The sequence below is a fragment of the Amblyomma mixtum genome, chromosome 3 (assembly GCF_055824585.1).
Source record: "Amblyomma mixtum isolate Tamu chromosome 3, ASM5582458v1, whole genome shotgun sequence".
Taxonomy (NCBI): domain Eukaryota; kingdom Metazoa; phylum Arthropoda; class Arachnida; order Ixodida; family Ixodidae; genus Amblyomma; species Amblyomma mixtum.
In genome coordinates, this window is record NC_143014.1 from 214,010,208 (window position 1) to 214,027,924 (window position 17,717).

Genomic DNA, 17,717 nt, shown 5'->3' on the forward strand with positions numbered 1-17,717 from the left:
CCCCCAAAGTTGAGTAATTGCTTTTTACAGTTAGTTCAATAAAGAATCACAAATTTTACGGAAGAAATTGAGGGGGAGCGCTGGCATGGAATGATCCTTGCACGACATTGTTTCCCTATTCTGCGAGTGTTCACTAAGTGCACATTATCCACTTCAGTCTGCACCGATTCATTGGAGCTGCAAATGCGGAGGTGACAGCTACATGACAAGAGCTGACCCATCGTGCCATTGCATCAAAAATGGTAGAGCAAAAGGAAATATTGCAAAACTATGATTGCCACAAGTGCCACAAATGCTTGCGATATACATCAAAGCATTCAAAAGGAAAAACAAGCAGCTGTGCTTGAATTAAAGATGTTGAGAACTTCTACGCAACTAATGTGATCCTAGACGGGTGGCAGCATTTCCAGTTTTCTGGAGCAAGAGAATGTGTCCAGTTTACGCCACACCCATTTGGACATGTTCACTTAGTGGACACTTGCAGAATATGGGCCCAGTACTGCACCTTTTGTAGCACTGAAAATGTTGCTTGACCTTTCCTCCTTGTTTATTCAAGATGTTTTGTGCTTCTTACTCTCAAATGAATGTCAATGGATCCAAAACTAAGAAGCATTGTTTGGTGCTTCTCACTGAAATGAGACCAGTGATACAGAAACGGCCACGGTTATTTCAGAGCTAAATAAACGACACACTTGACTTATTTCAGGCTGCAGCCAAGCGAAGAGCTCCCTTTTCCATCACTCTACGAAAACTCGTAGGTTCTAAGCCTGGACCAAGCCCATGCCAAGCTCTTGTAAATCTCTTCTACACCCTGCGCTGTAATGGGAAATATTCAGGCCCATCTGAATACATATTGCAAGAGTTTTACTGCCTTTATTTTTTAACACCTGTACACTTCTCAGGGTGAGTGCGTTAGCATTGCGCATGAAGAAATACCAGCAAGTTTTCATCTTCGGCTTTTTGCTGTCACACAGAGTCTCTGAAAAACAAGTCTCCCTATTAGATGATAGCCCACTTGTTATGCCGAGAAGCAGCTTTTTGGCGAACAATGTTTTATATGTACCAAAGATACCATACATCCGGCACAAATTAACTGTTCTACTTTTGCACATTGTGCCAACAAGCCCAATGGTCCTGCAATGGTTAGTCTGATCTGCTTATTGTTTTGCTTCATGGCAACAAGCACCTGGCTGCACTATAATGGAGGTAGTGGCTGCATCCAAAGGTAAATAGTAAAAGTACAAATAGGTGCACAAATAAGTACTGGTAGCTATAGCTGTGGTAACAGGTATAAAGAAGTGACTTGATTGCTTCCGGTTTTTATCATACGGGGCTTTCATGCTTTACCATGTTATGTTGACTGTGAATTCATGGCAACTATTGTTTTAATAAAAACTGTGAACCTTGGCTGTTGGGCACAATTCTTCGTTATCCCCCCAGACAGTTATCAGCTGCTGATTAAGAGATGCTTGCTAGGATATCATTACCTGCAAATAAAATGGAAATGCCAAACTTGATCTTGGACAGTAAGTAAAACTGAAATTATCTGTGCTCTGCGATGATGTGTACTCAGGAGCGCAATCTATAGTTTTTACACAATAGTGTTCAGCACAAGTGTTGTGGATAGCTGCGCGGCAGTACCACTAACTCTAAAGCAACTTTTCTTCTGTACTGCTTTTTATGTACTTGTTTTCTACACCCAGTAAAAAATATGTGTTCTGCACATGCCCGTCATGCTGCTGCTTCTGATCTAACTGTTTTCACTCTTGCGGAAAAACAAGTAAGTTATGCTACTGAGGACAGCCTGTCATCTTTCAATGCTTGTAAACGAGTTGCTTTTTGTGGGCATGGCCTTGAAAAAGTGTGTACTTTTCCATTTTTGCAGTATGGGCTTCACAAAGCACAAGTAATTAAGTGCTAATTCGCTAAGGTTCCTTAGAATTATCTTTCACAATTCAGGAACCCTTAATGTAAAGGTATGTTTCATAAGCAAGTAGAAGTTGAACAATCCCAAATTGCATATCTTTCTCTCTGCACGCACACACGTGTGTACATGAGCGCATTGTGGGTTTTACAATGCAAAATCAACTAAGGCTATTATGCACCAAAAACAGGGTTAAAAAAATGACTGCTGTCCTGACAAACCACTACTTTTCTTTCTTTAGTTGCTCGATGCAATGATCAAGATATTCAAAAAATGTAGAACACCAGGCCAGCAACAGTAAGTGGTGTGTTAACAAGGAAAATAAGAGAAAAATTATGGAACTGCTACAACAGTTCCAGAAGTTTCAAAGGAGTCATTAAAATTCCAGGAAACAAAATCAGCAGCACCACTGCCTAACTAGAACATTCTTGCACAGATGGAGTAACTGCAATTGTATTATTACATTGCCAGCTTTTAAACAACACTTGTTTTTAACGCAATCTAAAACTGCATTTAAAGCTTTTATTCAAAGGAAAATTGCTGAAGAACTTTTTTTTACCACTGACATACATCACAACCTCACATCTGAACGTATCACTGCAATATAGACTTTTAAAATGGGGGACCATATTGGTTATTGAGATAGAGGAATAATGGAGCGCAGGCGCACGACATTAATGCGCTCAGGTTATTGTTCTGCGCATCCCCCTAACTGATAGGGTCCCCTGTTCTAAAGGTCTTTATTAATGTTTGCTTCACTTACAGACCCACAGGCACAGAGCCAAGAAATGGACAAACCACACAGTGCTGTCAAACATATTAGCAAAAATAATGCACGCTATGCAGTCCTTGCAAGGTGCAACCTCTTAATTTCTAACCATGCAATACACATCACTGTAGATGGCATTGTGATCATGGCCTGTAAGTAACAAAATTAAAACATGAAAAGTCTGACTCCCACCCTCTTCCAGGCCCACCTGGACTGCACTGCTGAAAAATCACGCTGCAGTACTTCCACAAGACTTGGGCTAAAACTGAAATTGATGCGGTAATCAAAAAGAAATCACTAGATTGTAATGTGATGACTAAAGCAGGAAGGATGCTCCTGGGCATTTTTGTTTTAAACCAACACAGTCTTCATATTACCAGACCGAGCCCTCGGAGCTAGGCCATCACTAAAGAGCGATTTATAAAGGCACTGAAATAGGTGCTGGTGTGAGCAGATTTACTGCAGAAGTATTGTACTGCAATTAACTGCAACAAAAACAAAGAAGTCAGACAATATACGAAGCCAATTCCACAAGAGAGCAGCTTCAATGTAGGAAAGGTGAGAGGTTGGTCCGCTACTCCCCGCATGAGGAAGAGAAACAACAGAGACAGAGGACATTAGGTGTGTGACAGTAGCAATGATGTGAAAAAGAATACCAAAGGCAACATGACCTCTGTGGTGTTTAATGCGAACAGCTGTTTATGCAACATGTACTAAGACCATGCTCGGGAGGTCTCAAGTCAGTTCCAGACTACAGGACCTCCTCCTGAATACTTGTTTCATGTAGCACATCTATACTCTAAATAAAAACGATTGTTAAATGCACATCACAAGAAACTGGCGATGCTTCCAAATATGCCTGGTGTTAGTACAAAATAAATAAATAAATAAACTGCCTAAGAGGCAGTTTTCATGACACTAAATACCAACTATCATTTGTGTAATTTCAAACAGCTAAATATTTACTGAACAAGCTATGAAATTCTGCACATATCTCCATTGTGAAACAGTGATGTTATAAGGATATGCACGCAACTTCGACAAAGAAAACGCCTCAGTCCTTGAGATGCTTTCTCTACAGAACTGTTAAAGGTAAATGATGTTCTCGAGTTACAGTTGACCACAGCTCAAAAATTAAACACAGGTTTAATGAACAACACAGTATAGAAAGCAGCCATCTCTCATCTTATTATGAGCGTTTTTGTTCTGAGCAAGTCCCCCCGCCCCTTCATTTTAAGCTAACAATATTCCTACAGCAATGTTGGCCATTGCTTTACATTATAAAGTAGTTCACAAAAAACTAATGCCTGCACACTAATCTACAACAAGAAATGTACTATCTGCTTTTAGGCCAAGGGTTGGACAAAGCATCCCATCAATTTCTAAAAAGTATATATTTATTTGCTCTTTCACAAACACATTCACACACCTAAATGACTACTTCTCTCCCAGCAGGTCCTGCTGTTTGGCTTTTGTCATAGCATCCGCTTTGTTGATTGTGTTTTCTACTTCCATTTTTACCTACACCAGGGAAAAAAAAAATTAACATTCAATAAAAATACCAAGTACCATTGAGCCTCCCATGTTTTTTAAAAAGTCACAAATGAAAAAAAAATACAAAAATAATAAATTGAGACAAATGTTTTATATACTGAGAACATCGCAACCTTCCCTGTTCACATATTAACGTGGGTGAACGTAATTCCGGCACTGACAGAAGAGCCACTCGCAATGAGGAGCACACCTGCTGCTGCAGGATAACCTCGCCACCGCGTGAGCTCCAACAGCTGCAATTTGATAGCAGCGTCCTTAGTGTGCTAGGACTGACGATTTTAAACACACACACACACAAAAATAGCTTCAGGGGATTTTCCGTCATGCCAAAACGCTTCCTTTAGTCTTTTTTTGAAAGCACATCATTTCACTACTTGGTCAGTACAGCTCATTGCAAAGCTATGTCACCCTTCTAGTTCCAGGTGAATATATCTTAAGTGATCAAATTGGTTTAAGGAAGTTTTTCCAGCTAGTGTCAACTGGTCTCACTAGCTGGAATCACTTGGGATCTTTTCACCTGAGCCAGATATTAATAATTAATTACTCTCTTTATTCACTGCTGTCTTCCTTACTAGCACCAACCACCGATAGCTTTCAATACCGTTTTTTACCAGCAGAAATGCCCCAATCTCGTGCTCGGCTGATTCATGGCCAAACTTAACATTCTAAGTGCACAGCATGACAGCTGCACCATGCTCACATTTTTTTGTTTGTCGCACTACAGACACAGGAAATGGTGTCGGCAGCGTAAATACGTTAACTACGGTACCTATACGACAACACGGAAAATGCAAGCATGGCGTAATGGTAGCAACGGCCACATGGCTGTGCTAAAACAATCTACAATCTAAAAGCAGCAATATCTATAGGCACGCAAAATAAAAGTGTCTATTATGAGGAAGTACAGCGGCGCATTTTATCATCGGTGGCACGCATTTCACTGGCCGCTAAACAAACCCAGCATGGTTGAGACACCAGCTTCCTCATTTCTTGTTTACAATCAGGCTAGGGCACACCAAATGTGACTGCCCGTTCCAAAAGAAAAAGCCATACCATCTTCATCGTGGCAGCTCTTAGTGAATTTCTGTTGCCTATAGCCGGCAACAACACTATATGTACCTGTACATTACATGTATTTTTTTCTGGCGGACAGTGGTGGTCCTAATGGGGGGGGAAGCTCCGGAGGGGGATCATCCCTTTTGTTGGCTTGACAAGGAGCGCCGACCAGCCGCCTTGTCGGAGGGGACCGAGGGCGGAACAAAGCCCCTTCCCAGAACTGAGCAATGAAGGCCACTAACTCAAGCCTGCTAGGAGGCTTTGGGCTAACCCCGCTCATGAAATGCCCAGGCAGGGGCTTCGACCTTCCTGGACACGCGTGGTGGGATATCTCAGCCAACAACCTGTCTTCCCCTGGCATCCAAATGAATATTGCTCATGTAAACGTTAACATTCCAAGCATGAGTTACAGTATAACATCTATATCGTTCGCTATTTATTTTTCAGCAAAAAAGCGCACAAAAATTGTACAAATAAAATGTAAATAAAAAATCGTTTCTATTTTTTTTTCTTTTTTGGTCCCCCCCCCCCCTTCCCTAGAACCAATCTCTGGGACCGCCACTGGTCCCGGATAAGAAGAGTATGCAGTGTTCTCACACATGACAGAGGATGCTTGAGGCTCAAAAAAGCAGTCAATTTAAGGTGTTCAAAAGAATTTTTGTGTTGAAGCATCCAAAGGACAGCCAAGACATGAATGTGTTTAGTTTGTAACAGAGTACACACTGTAACAGCCCTCCAATAACTCCATAAAAGATGTAGTTTTCAATTTGTACAAGTAGGAGCAACCAAAAAATGAGCAAATGTGATCCAGTGCAGAGGCTAAACAGGCATGCATAAAAAAAAACACTCCTTTCCGGTGACAAGACACGTGGTAACATTGAATGTAGTGGTTCAAACCACAAAGCTCCTTCACTGCCTTGGAAGAGTGGAGTCTGAGGATGCACTACTCTGGCATTGCTCATTCACATAATGTGAGCTCACAGGAGACATCTCTCATTCACACAAAATAGATTTAGGCTTTGTATTAAGCTGCCTAGGGGCTAACATCCACTAAACATCCTGTATATGGCCACTCTTTCCCAGTGTTCCCTTTAAACAGTCGCCAGAAACCAAGCCAGTCAACCAATCATGGTCAGCAGAAAAGTGCTTTAAGTGTGGGCGACCGCAGTGGGTTACAAGAAAACAGTGTCATTTGTTAACTGAATGAAACAGCCTTTCATTTCTTAGCCCTCTGAACTAAAGCAAAATAAAACAGTAATTTACAAAAATTACCACAGTGCAATTCTGCGATGCCCAAAGATGAGTACAGACAAAGCCTGCTAACACTTTTCTGTATAGCAGAGCTGCTCCACCCCTTTTTGCTGCTCAAGCCTGTCAGAGCACATCAAGACTGATACTATGTATCCAAAATGAAATTACAAGCTCGGATATAGGCCCACTGGAAATGTAATCCACAGCAACAATGAATTAGTATTTTTTTTTTTTTTTAATTAAGCATGACCTCACAGCTTTTAATGAAAAAAGTCTGCCCATTTCCCCCCACCCACTATACCCAGTGCAACATGCTGTGAGGAAACCAATAAAGAAATTGTGAATGCTTTACAAAATTAGGAAACACAGGGCATAAAATCCTACGACAAGGCATAAAGAGCCTATTCCAAGCCACTGCACTGAGCTGTGTTGTTGCTATGTGGCACACTATACCAACAAAGAACAACACAGTACTGTACTCCACATTGTAACAGCTAATGGTGCCATTCACTCATCCCTGATAAGCACTGGGAAGACATGTCACCACAGTATGCTATACAGAAAGCATCACATCCCTGGAAATAATCTAAGCAAGCACAGGTGCAGTTTTTATGGGTCAAGTAACAAAAACACCACACTATTTATTAGCACGAAGCCAGGTAATTAACTATGACCTGTCGCACTCCTAGTTGGAAGCGAATTCACTGTTTGAAAAATCAAGCATGCACACAAGATTGCGGGGCCAAAAACTAAAACTTTTTACTTACACAAGCCAAATATTCATTACTGACCTGTAAGGAGGCATTGTACGAAAGGTCTTCCGAGACATTCTGCTTGTTCTTCTGGATTTCTTTGACATACTTTCGTTCAATGCTGAGCAAATCCTCTTTGGCTTTCGCAAACAAGGTCTTGGCATTTTTAGCTAATGACTCTCTGTGCTCCTTTGTAATCCTGTAAAATATTAAGAAATATTACATTAGCCTCAGTGCTACTGCGTGTCACGATATACTGTGTGTCACAAATAAATGTGCCTAAAATTTGAGAAATAACGGGATCATAAGCAAGAATGAATGAAGTTCAAGTCATTATCAGCATGTGTCAATGTAGTTGATATTTTACGCTGCATCAGTAAATAAAGTAATTAAATTAGTTAAAATGGCTACAATTCTAGAGCCAAGTTGGAAATTACAAATCAGCAGGGAGCATTAACACTCATGTTTGGTGTTCACTACATTCTAAGCACTAGAAAGCACTGCTTATTTTTTTTTGAACCAAAAAGATCACCAATCAATTTTTAAATTATGATGCATCAAGCACCTGCAGTGCACATTCAGCCATCACAAATGGCACTAAAACAATGCCATCGATGTTATTTCGAGAGGCTTCACAGACTGGGTTTGCACTGGCACGAACAACAAAATGGTTTCAGGCAGCCACCGACACATTTTGGACAAAGCTTGGGTACCCCTCACTGCTATGATAAGTTGCGCGTGAAAGCCAGCAAAAGAAACTCATGACTTATTTCCTGCAAAAATACAGCTAAAGGAGAATGGATTTCTGGAAGAAGCACTACCACAGAAGAAATCCAGTAGGCATGCCATGGTACCAAAACTTCACAATTTTTTTCAGGCACCTCATCCTTTGTCTCCACCTTATCAGTAGCATGAACCTTTGATTATCAGAATGAAATACGAAGCAGCTTCAATGTAAAAGTGCTGGCTTGATTTGCATTACACAACAGGCCTGACTAACATGAGCACCACAGTTCTTGATATGGACAGCTTCCAGTACACTACTGTGAGTGTGTTGATCCATCTCTTCATGGGAACGCATGAAAGGGCAAAATCAGATCCCCAACTACAAATGTAAAAATGAAGTAAGAGAATTGGGAGCGCCCTCTAAAAGAAATTAAATGTTCTTTTAAATGAACATCAACAAAGCATCCCATTTGGCCAACAGCCCACTCTGTCTGTGCAGAGGATGCAGACCAAAAATAGTCTGCATCCTCTAGTGCTTCTAAAAGCAGGAAGTGTTCCAGTCACTGTAAAAATATTTTATAAAGAGAGCACGAACCTGAAAATGATTTCCAAACTAAAGAATATGTTACAACCATCTGCCATTTATAACTATGCAGCAGCAAATCTGTTCCGGATATCAATGCACATACAAACATTATATTTTTAATATTCTGTGGCCTACCTATTTCAGTTGCAAATTTTTAAACAAAGCAATGTGTAACAATGTGAAAATAACAGGAAAGTCCAGGCAGACGAGCAAACGGTATTCACTTTCTGCTGACTTAGGAATTTCAACAATTTTGTTTGGTACAAAATTACAGAACAATTTAAGAGAAATTTTGAAAGAGTTCCTTGCATCTTGCATCTCTTATAGTGATATCTAGATGCTGACCAGTGGCAAATACATACGAGCACCCACATGCTGATGTCATTTCATAGGTGTCCACAAATGCACAAGGCTGTGAGTTGATTACATCACGCAGATGGAAAAAAACAAGAAAGGTGACCACTAGAAGAAATGAAATAGCAGCCCATCTGACATACTTTCCCCTCTAAATACGTTCTGTTACCACACCTAAAGGGCCACTGAGGACAACAACCCCATCCAATTAGTTTTCCCAGTAAAAACTGATTCTCTTGCTCTTTCTGGCAGTGCTGACATTTGTCCAGCTGCATAAGATGCATTTATTGCTGAGCAGATTAGATTTAGAAATTTTCCTGCCAGTCAATTCAAACTTGGGATGCCCTTACCGAAAAGGTCAGGCTGCCACTGTTCTGAAGTGAATGGCAGTGTAGCGTAGACTCTGCGATCCACAGAAAAAAAAACGGTGTTGACTCATGCATCTTCCTTGCAAAATCAGCCAGTGACAGCGACACCTGTAGTTTTTTGGTCTTTTCTAGCTTAAAAAAGCTCTGTTTTTGGTGAGAGTGATCCCTTTGTCATTAGAATGCGGTAGTCTATCGATAAAGACAAACTTCTATTTGTCCTCAGTGTCCCTTTAAAGTGTAGCTTGGTGCTTCTTAAGCATCCATGACAACTCTGCGTGCACACAGCTGCTCTTTTGTTTGCACACATCTTCCAATCCCCTAACTTCCCAGCTGAAAAAGGCACACAAGAGGGCAAAACACCCTAACATGGCAGCCCGATGTGCAGCTCCAACCAAGTTCAGACAAAGGGCCCCCTGTTTGCTCCCGCTGAGCAGCTGTTGCAGGAAAGGCAGGTGCGTTACTTAAGCGGCAACAAAAAAGCGCCGACACATTACCTGCCCTCATTCCCCTGTTGCTTTGCCCATGTCGCTTTGGGACATTAAACCGCATACACCATAACTTCCCTGTGCTACTATAAAAGTTGACACATGCTGCTGTAGGGTAAATTTCTTTTAAATGCAGAACACAACTAGACGATAATCGTCAACTACATGCTGCCAAATTTCAAAAAGGGTCAATGAAAAAAATCATTCTTGCCTTACTGTGCTGGCTAACGTGCCCACAGTAAAAGTTAATACATCTGTTACCACTGCTCTAATTTTGGAAATTGGTATATGTCACAAATTTGCAGCAGTTGGCACTTAGTTCTTTCTTCTTAAATAACATGAATTCTAACAACCAGCTTGAAGAGTCCCATATTAGTTGAAAATCACAAGAACAATTGTTTTTGGTTGAAAAAAAAAAAATGTGCACTGCAATTGGAGCAACAGAAAACTGCTCGGCCATTGCAGTTTAGCAGTGCCTTGCCACAGTGGCAATGCGATGTTCTCCGCAGCTGTCCAATCTTGTCCGCTTGATACATTCTTCTCCATTGCTGAAAAGCCTAAGCTTGGACTGTCACTGGTTTTCTAACTGTTCTCTTCGACCTGAGTGCTGCTACTGCTGCTCATATCTGAACAAATAAGCACTTTGAAGAGAAAACATGCAGCCTTGACTGCCATCATTACTGTCACTCATGCAACTCTCATCCCCTTGGCTTCAAGCAAAACACATGCCTTAAGCTCATTCCTCAGTGCAGCTATTACTAACTTATTACTAACTCCATGATCAGGCAACGCATGGCATGTGAAGCAGGCACGACACTAAGATCTGGCCATTAAGATCTTTGCGCAACGGTCGCCTCATTTAGATTAAAATGTGTCTGCTGCAATGCCATGCCAGTTGAATAGTCAATCCTCATCTATTCTCCAAACATTTACGCTCAAAGTCCACAAGCAGGTGCATCCCATGCCTATGTGCCTTTTCACCTGCCGGAAAAAAAGCACAGCAAGTGATGTGCACACGCCACACAAAGACCTGGCCATGTCAGATATCTGTGTTGCGTGCTCATTGCACTTGTCTGCTTTGCGCTCATTCCAGGCAGGCACAAAAGCACCAGTAAGTGCTCTATGGTGAATACAAGGGGGGGTACTGCGCACAAAAAGACAAGGACAAGAAGATAACACAACAAGCGCAGACTCGCGACTAACTTTATTTGAAAACACGACACTCCTTTTATAGTTGCAAACTGTCACATCACACACATGTGGAAACCAAAAACCTGTCTTCATTGTGATACAGTGTGATAGAAGGGTCACTTACGCAATCTTTATCCTTCTGTTTGATGCAAAACGCCTCCGCCAACTCACGCGCCACCTGGTCACGGCTCCTCCTCAAAACTTTTTTATCTGTCAGCAACGGCAGGCAAGGGTTATTGCGCGTAGCATCCGGGCATGCGCCACAATGCAGGGGTAAATTCGACCCTGTCCCTGATTTCATGGAAAGCTGGTGTTCCCTTAAGCGCTCATTCAGACATCGGCCTGTCTGACCGATGTATACCCTGCCACAGGTGAGGAGAATCTGGTAAACGACACCCGTCTGGCACCTGACAAAACGAGTGGCATGACGCTTCTCGCAGTCCGCTTTCCTCTTCCCTCCGGACATGACCTGAGAGCACAATGAGGCCAACTTGCATGGGGCGGTAAAAACTACCGGCACGCCGTACCGTTCCGCAAGTTGGCCTCATTGTGCCCTCAGGTCATGTCCGGAGGGAAGAGGAAAGCGGACTGCGAGAAGCGTCATGCCACTCGTTTTGTCAGGTGCCAGACGGGTGTCGCTTACCAGATTCCCCTCACCTGTGGCAGGGTATACATCGGTCAGACAGGCCGATGTCTGAATGAGCGCTCAAGGGAACACCAGCTTTCCATGAAATCAGGGACAGGGTCGAATTTACCCCTGCATTGTGGCGCATGCCCGGATGCTACGCGCAATAACCCTTGCCTGCCGTTGCTGACAGATAAAAAAGTTTTGAGGAGGAGCCGTGACCAGGTGGCGCGTGAGTTGGCGGAGGCGTTTTGCATCAAACAGAAGGATAAAGATTGCGTAAGTGACCCTTCTATCACACTGTATCACAATGAAGACAGGTTTTTGGTTTCCACATGTGTGTGATGTGACAGTTTGCAACTATAAAAGGAGTGTCGTGTTTTCAAATAAAGTTAGTCGCGAGTCTGCGCTTGTTGTGTTATCTTCTTGTCCTTGTCTTTTTGTGCGCAGTACCCCCCCTTGTATTCACCATGATTGACCGACTAGCCCAACAACGTACGCTCTTAAAGTGCTCTATTGTTGTGGCGTTTTTTTTCTTGCCTGCTTGAAGGGTGCCATGTGGATTTGCTAGTACTGCAGTTTGTGATCACTGCAAAGGGTTATCTTAACCTAAAAAAAATGCGAAACGAAACAGTTTGTATTGCATGATTTTTTTTTCACAAATCAACTCTTTGGAGACTTGACCAAATGTTCTTACACTGTTTACTATAGCTGAGAATAAGTCTTAATCAAGTTTGTCTTAACGAGGGTCTACTAGTTTAATAATGCTCTGTCCATCTCTGCATCGATTTGACACACTGCCATCAACTTGCTACTGTGCTTTCAATACGCCCAAATCGTGTAACACAAATGCTCAAACATATAAACTTACTTAGGAAGATGACAGAACACAGTTGTTCCATCCTGTTGGGTAGAGATGTTCAAGCCAGATGCCTGGATGGCCTGAAGGGTTGGCTTGATGGCCTGTTCAAATGTGACAATTTGTTATTTTCCTTCCCGCACAAAAATATCCGGAGACTTTGCTACAATCAATGGGCATTAATGTAGATATGTACAGGTGTTCAGCGAATTAGTGCTGCCAACTGGTTGATTTTCAAGCAATGGTTCTAGGTTCTACCTTTTAGCACATGATGCGAGTTAATTGTCCCACTTTCAAGCTTTTTTTTTACAGTTCCTAGGTGAGCATCTAACAAGCTGAAGCATCACAAGAGTGCTGTTAGAAGAAGAGTCATTTGCAGGGGCGTGTTGCACCGTTCGTTCGCTTGTTATATCAAAATGTCTGCAGTTTGCAGTAAGTGGACTGGTCATAATATAGACAAAAACCATAAAGTGGACTTTCGTGGAGCACTTTCTAAGCGGTAGCCGCGAGTCATTATCGGACTGGCTAAGCTTTGAATCCATTTGGCATGTTCTCGCATATCGCGCTCAACGGAGCAATCGGCACTGTGCGTTTAGGCCTAGTGCGACATGTGATGAAAGGCCGCTTTTAAGGAGACCCTGAAATGATTTCGATGGGCATATTCTACAGCAACACATCTGTAGAGATGGTCTTTGTGGCTATTCGAATCAAATTTGGAAGCTCTACGTGGAGCCTATAATTTAGAAATAATTTTTAAAAATCGCGGCCAGCAGACCCTCGCAACCGATTAGGGCAATGCCTCACCGCCACGCATCCCTTTCCCCAATGACGTCAGTGGGCAGACGGGGCGAGCTTGAAGGCTGGCTATTCTGCCCACTGACGTCATCAGGGTAGGGGACGCAAAGTGAGGTGCGTCGCCCTAATCCGTTGCGAGCTACTGCGAGCAGTGATTCTTAAAAAATATTTCTAAATAACAGGGTCCATGTAGAGCTTTCAAATTTGACTCAAATACCCACGAAGACCCCTCTACAGATATGTTGCATTAAAATATGCCCATCGAAATCATTTCAGGGTCCCTTTAATCATGGAGTATATATCAATCAGATGCGACATGTACACCCGCAAATATCGTCATTTCTGCGTCTACAGCGTTTAGGTTTTGTGATAACCCCATCTTTGCTGAGCGCAAACTGGCGACAGACTTCCACAGAAGATCGGGCCAATGCGTGCGGGTGCAACGGCGGCAGCAACGGCGGGAGCAATGGCAGCTGGGTTTTCGCGCACAGTCCCACACCATCCAAGCTTTAGTCTTAGGTACAGTCTATTTTTGGGCAAAATAAAGTGCATATGCACTTGGTGACCCCAGCACAGACGCAGTGTAAATGGAAGGGCCATTCTGATAAGCTCGAACGCAGCACTGAGGTCCCCAAGGTGCAACCTATCTGCTCTTGGCTCAGTGGTATACAAGCACGCATATCTGACAAAGAGGCGCCCCAGCTGTTTCAGCTTGTAAAGTCTCAACCAGCTTCTAAGAAATCGGTGATCAGATCATGCGGAACAGACGATAACTGACGCAAATGACGATCGCAAGATGAGATCGCTTCTCTTCCCACAGTTCTGCTCAGGCGCGATAAGATTTATTTTTTATGACCCGCCATAAGAAGATTCGCAGGGTCCTGCATTTGAAGGGAAAGACAGGTACTGTTGACAACCCGTCAGTGCGCCGCTCTGCCACGACATCATTTCCCAAAGCGGGCAAGCCCCACAGTTAAGTGCACGGAAGTCAAGGTGCGGACTTTCTTTTGTCTTTTGTTCGTGTAACCCATGCCCTTTTCATGGCCTTCGCACGAAAACCGAAAGCAGAATCGATGCTCTTGTAGCACTACTCTGCATGCCTCGGCACTCAAGTTTCCGGTACTCGCATGTTCGCTGTAACCGAATTTTGTCACCGCAGTTGTTCATTCTATCTGAAATTCGGCGCCATAGCCATACAATAAATTGCGACAATCACACCATCTTTGTTCGTACTATGCGAGTGTTCATTACAAGTGGGCTTGACGTATCAAACATTCTGGTGAACATGAACAGTGCCATAGTTCTGCATGAGATTTTCAAAGGGATGTCCTGTATAAACAATAATTTGATATATCTAAGATCAACTACAACAAACACCTTTGAAAGAGAAAAAATGCTATGAATTTAAAATCGCTAAAGTATCAATCATATTTTAGTGAGATGTGGTCACATGGTGCAATACACTGGAATACATGTGGTGGGATGAAAAAAAAGTTTTACCTTAGCACATACTTCAGCCTATTTTGTGCATTTTTCAATGCCAAATAGAAATTATAGATCCTTGCTTCACGGGTATTAGTATGCCTGATTATGTTAACATGAGGCAAAGAATTTTTTTTCCATCATAAATCATACAGTTTGGTCACCTGTCAGTCCCTTTTTGGGACAACAAAAAGGTTCATTCAAGGTTTGGTTTTTATCTCTGTAATTGGCAAGGCCTTTTGCAAAGTTGTAAATTGTAAGTTTCTTTGTCTTACTCTTCAGCCTCAGTGCGCAGTGGCTTAGCACAGCCTAGTAAAATGACATTTTAGAGCAAGGTGGTGGCAGTGGCTCATTTAGTATAATTTGGCACTAAAAGCATAGCACTTTCATTAATATTTTACATATAGTATTTCATATGATGTGAAACACAAAGTAATGTGCTTAACCAGCTGACACAGTCACGGTTTGCCTGAAACAGTGAGCTATGAACGCTATGGCTACCTAACTAAAGATATAGAGAAATGAGCCACAAGAGAAAAGGGGAAATGTTGAACCAAAGGGCTGCCTGTTTAGCACTGCGGGCATTCAGCAAGGCTTGTGTGAGAACTTACATCAGGAAAGCTGGCCATATTAAGCACAATAAGCTGAGGGTTCTTCTTGGCTATTTGGGCTACCTCAGCCAAGCTGTACTCCTGGCCATCAACATGCACTGGTATGGTGTCAATGCTTCCTGCAAGTCAGTGAGAAGGAACACCGAGTGAGTTGCACTAGGCAGAGAAATGTACTAAATAGGATAAATGCAAGACATCCACTAATAGCTTTAGGCACATGAAGCAAAGGCAATTATAGGGAGGGTAAGCAAAAAAAAATGAAACCGCCTTTCTGATTCCAAACCTTGCCCACTGCAGCTTGCCTACCATCCTATTTCTTCATGAGTAATTTTCTGCCCTTAACCCTTTAAGGAGCATTGTACACAACTGTGTACACAGCAAACTCACAACTTTTTCTGTGAGTGTGCTGCACATAATACTGATTTCACCGTTTAAGTTGAATTTAGCATCCTTCTTGTCACAAATAAGTGCCATATGGAAAGAACAGTAAATAATATTTCACAAAACAGTGAGCTAGGTAGCATGTCATCTGCCATTTTCATGCAAACAGATTTTGGCGCTAATAGCATGAATTGGTTTTGCTCAATTTAGAGGGTAATGTGCATCTTCGAAAGACAAAGTGATTCCATGATTTCTCGGGTGCTTACTTGACAAATCCTGGCATTTCAATGTCACGACTTCTAACTAATCTGGCACTTTGTACGGCATTTTGCACATACTTGTAAAAACTTACCAGAGCGTCTTTCACTCTGGAAAACTAACAAACTGCCTTTCTCGAAACCTGAATATAATATTTAGGCAGAAAAATACTTGTCTTGGATCAAAACAAAAAAATGGCACCTAGAAGGGTTAAAGTCCTACTTGACCGAAAGTTTACTTCAGCTAATTTTGCACTCAATATAGTGTGCATGTTATGAACAAAATTTATATTTAATATTAGGGCTGTGAAGCATCTAATATTTTAGTCAGTAGCGTTCAAAAACCTCTGTAGCAAATGACACAGTCCCCTAGCAGTGTGTTGGACAGCTAACAAGCTGGAACGGAAATGACGCACAATTAAGGCACCGGCATCCCCGGCTCCAGACGTTTTCAAGTGAGTGAGTGCCCTTTGTAGGCTTTTTTCTGGCATGTTTCTGGGTGCTTTCACCGCAAAGCTCGATGGTCTCCGAGAAAAAATTAACTGCTGGCATCATGGCAACACAGTGTGCGGCAGCGGAAATAAATGCGAGGAATGCAGAAAGCACTATTGTACCCTTTCGGTTACTGCCCTCGAAAGCTGGTGATAACTGTCTGCTGTTCAGGTTTTAACATGATTTCCCCTCTCTTTTTCAAGAAAAGAGAACAATGGTGGGCAACTGATGCTTCTCCTTCGCACTAACCCCTTTTGTGGGCAGGCCTTTGTCAATAGACCTCTCCCGGTTTACTTCAAAAGAGCACGTACGTGTTTCTGGTCCGATCGGCAAAGCATGCCACGTACCGAGCAGGCTATAATTGGGAAAAGAAGGGCTAAGAGACGTTTCTAATCGGGAGAATAAAAACAACGGGGGAGTGCTGCTCACAATCTCGCTTAGCCGGTTCAGAAGCTAAAGTAGATGGCTTTGCTCATTGAGCAACGCCCTTTCAATGTCACGTTGTTTACACCAGGCAGAGGTCTAGGAGAGGTCTGCCTCGTCTGAAAAGGAATCCCTATGAATGCGTTTATTGCAAGTGTAGCTCTGCCCGATGCGCAATAATGCCATCGTGCACCAAGTGTATCTGCGGCTGCAAAGACTCACAGGCCAGGCTGAGAAAACTGGAAGGCCACACGTGCGTTACTGAAAACGCCGAATTTCTTACTGCCTCACACCGTTCATACTTAAGGTCAAATACAGGAAGCTTCAGCATTACCATCCGGTGCGTTTCCACGACCTCAGAGGCCTGAACGCGTAACTTATTTGAATGATAATATTTTCAAAGGATGACAAAACATAATTTTGATTATATGTTCTGCATTATTACTCAGTCGATAGAGATACACTGCCTACCAACAATCTGCGTGGTGGGCATATGCTCGACTGGGGTCCAGCAACGACATTGTTCTGCCAGCTGTGTGCTTAAAAAGATTAGAAAAACATTTCCGTTCCTGCACTATGTGGGCTCTAAGGGGTTCTAGGTAAATACAGTAGTGAATGCATCGCATAAGTCTTTTTCATTTGTAACGCGCAGCGGCTTGCCCAGCCAATGTGCACAAAGATGAACCAGCCCACTGTCGGCACCGCATTGATGCCACAGTACTCGAAGAGAAAAATATATATTTATTTTGTAACATAAATTTTGCTTCTGGTATATT

General features: G+C 42.5%; 2 protein-coding genes across 8 annotated transcripts in view; one reads left to right on the top strand and one right to left on the bottom strand.

The window, feature by feature from the left end:
- The window catches only part of LOC149353609 (phytanoyl-CoA dioxygenase domain-containing protein 1-like), a 56,521-nt gene extending 55,114 nt beyond the window's left edge, over nucleotides 1–1,407 (top strand). For 3 of the 5 annotated variants that reach the window (XM_089582683.1, XM_089582682.1, XM_089582686.1), the window contains exon 11: nucleotides 707–1,407. In XM_089582683.1, the coding sequence (XP_089438809.1) occupies nucleotides 707–758 (52 nt within the window). In that variant the 3' untranslated portion in view covers nucleotides 759–1,407. Of the gene's footprint in view, nucleotides 1–157; nucleotides 371–706 lie in introns of those variants that run through there. The other 2 variants (XM_089582684.1, XM_089582685.1) reach the window with 2 other exon arrangements.
- mRRF1 (mitochondrial ribosome recycling factor 1) overlaps nucleotides 1–17,717 on the bottom strand; it is a 26,850-nt gene continuing 9,133 nt past the window's right edge. For 2 of the 3 annotated variants that reach the window (XM_089582675.1, XM_089582674.1), the window contains 4 exons: nucleotides 15,389–15,507; nucleotides 12,513–12,604; nucleotides 7,346–7,505; nucleotides 4,073–4,214 (listed from right to left, as the gene is read on the bottom strand). In XM_089582675.1, coding sequence (XP_089438801.1) covers nucleotides 4,131–4,214; nucleotides 7,346–7,505; nucleotides 12,513–12,604; nucleotides 15,389–15,507 — 455 coding nt within the window. In that variant the 3' untranslated portion in view covers nucleotides 4,073–4,130. Of the gene's footprint in view, nucleotides 630–4,072; nucleotides 4,215–7,345; nucleotides 7,506–12,512; nucleotides 12,605–15,388; nucleotides 15,508–17,717 lie in introns of those variants that run through there. The other variant, XM_089582673.1, reaches the window with a different exon arrangement.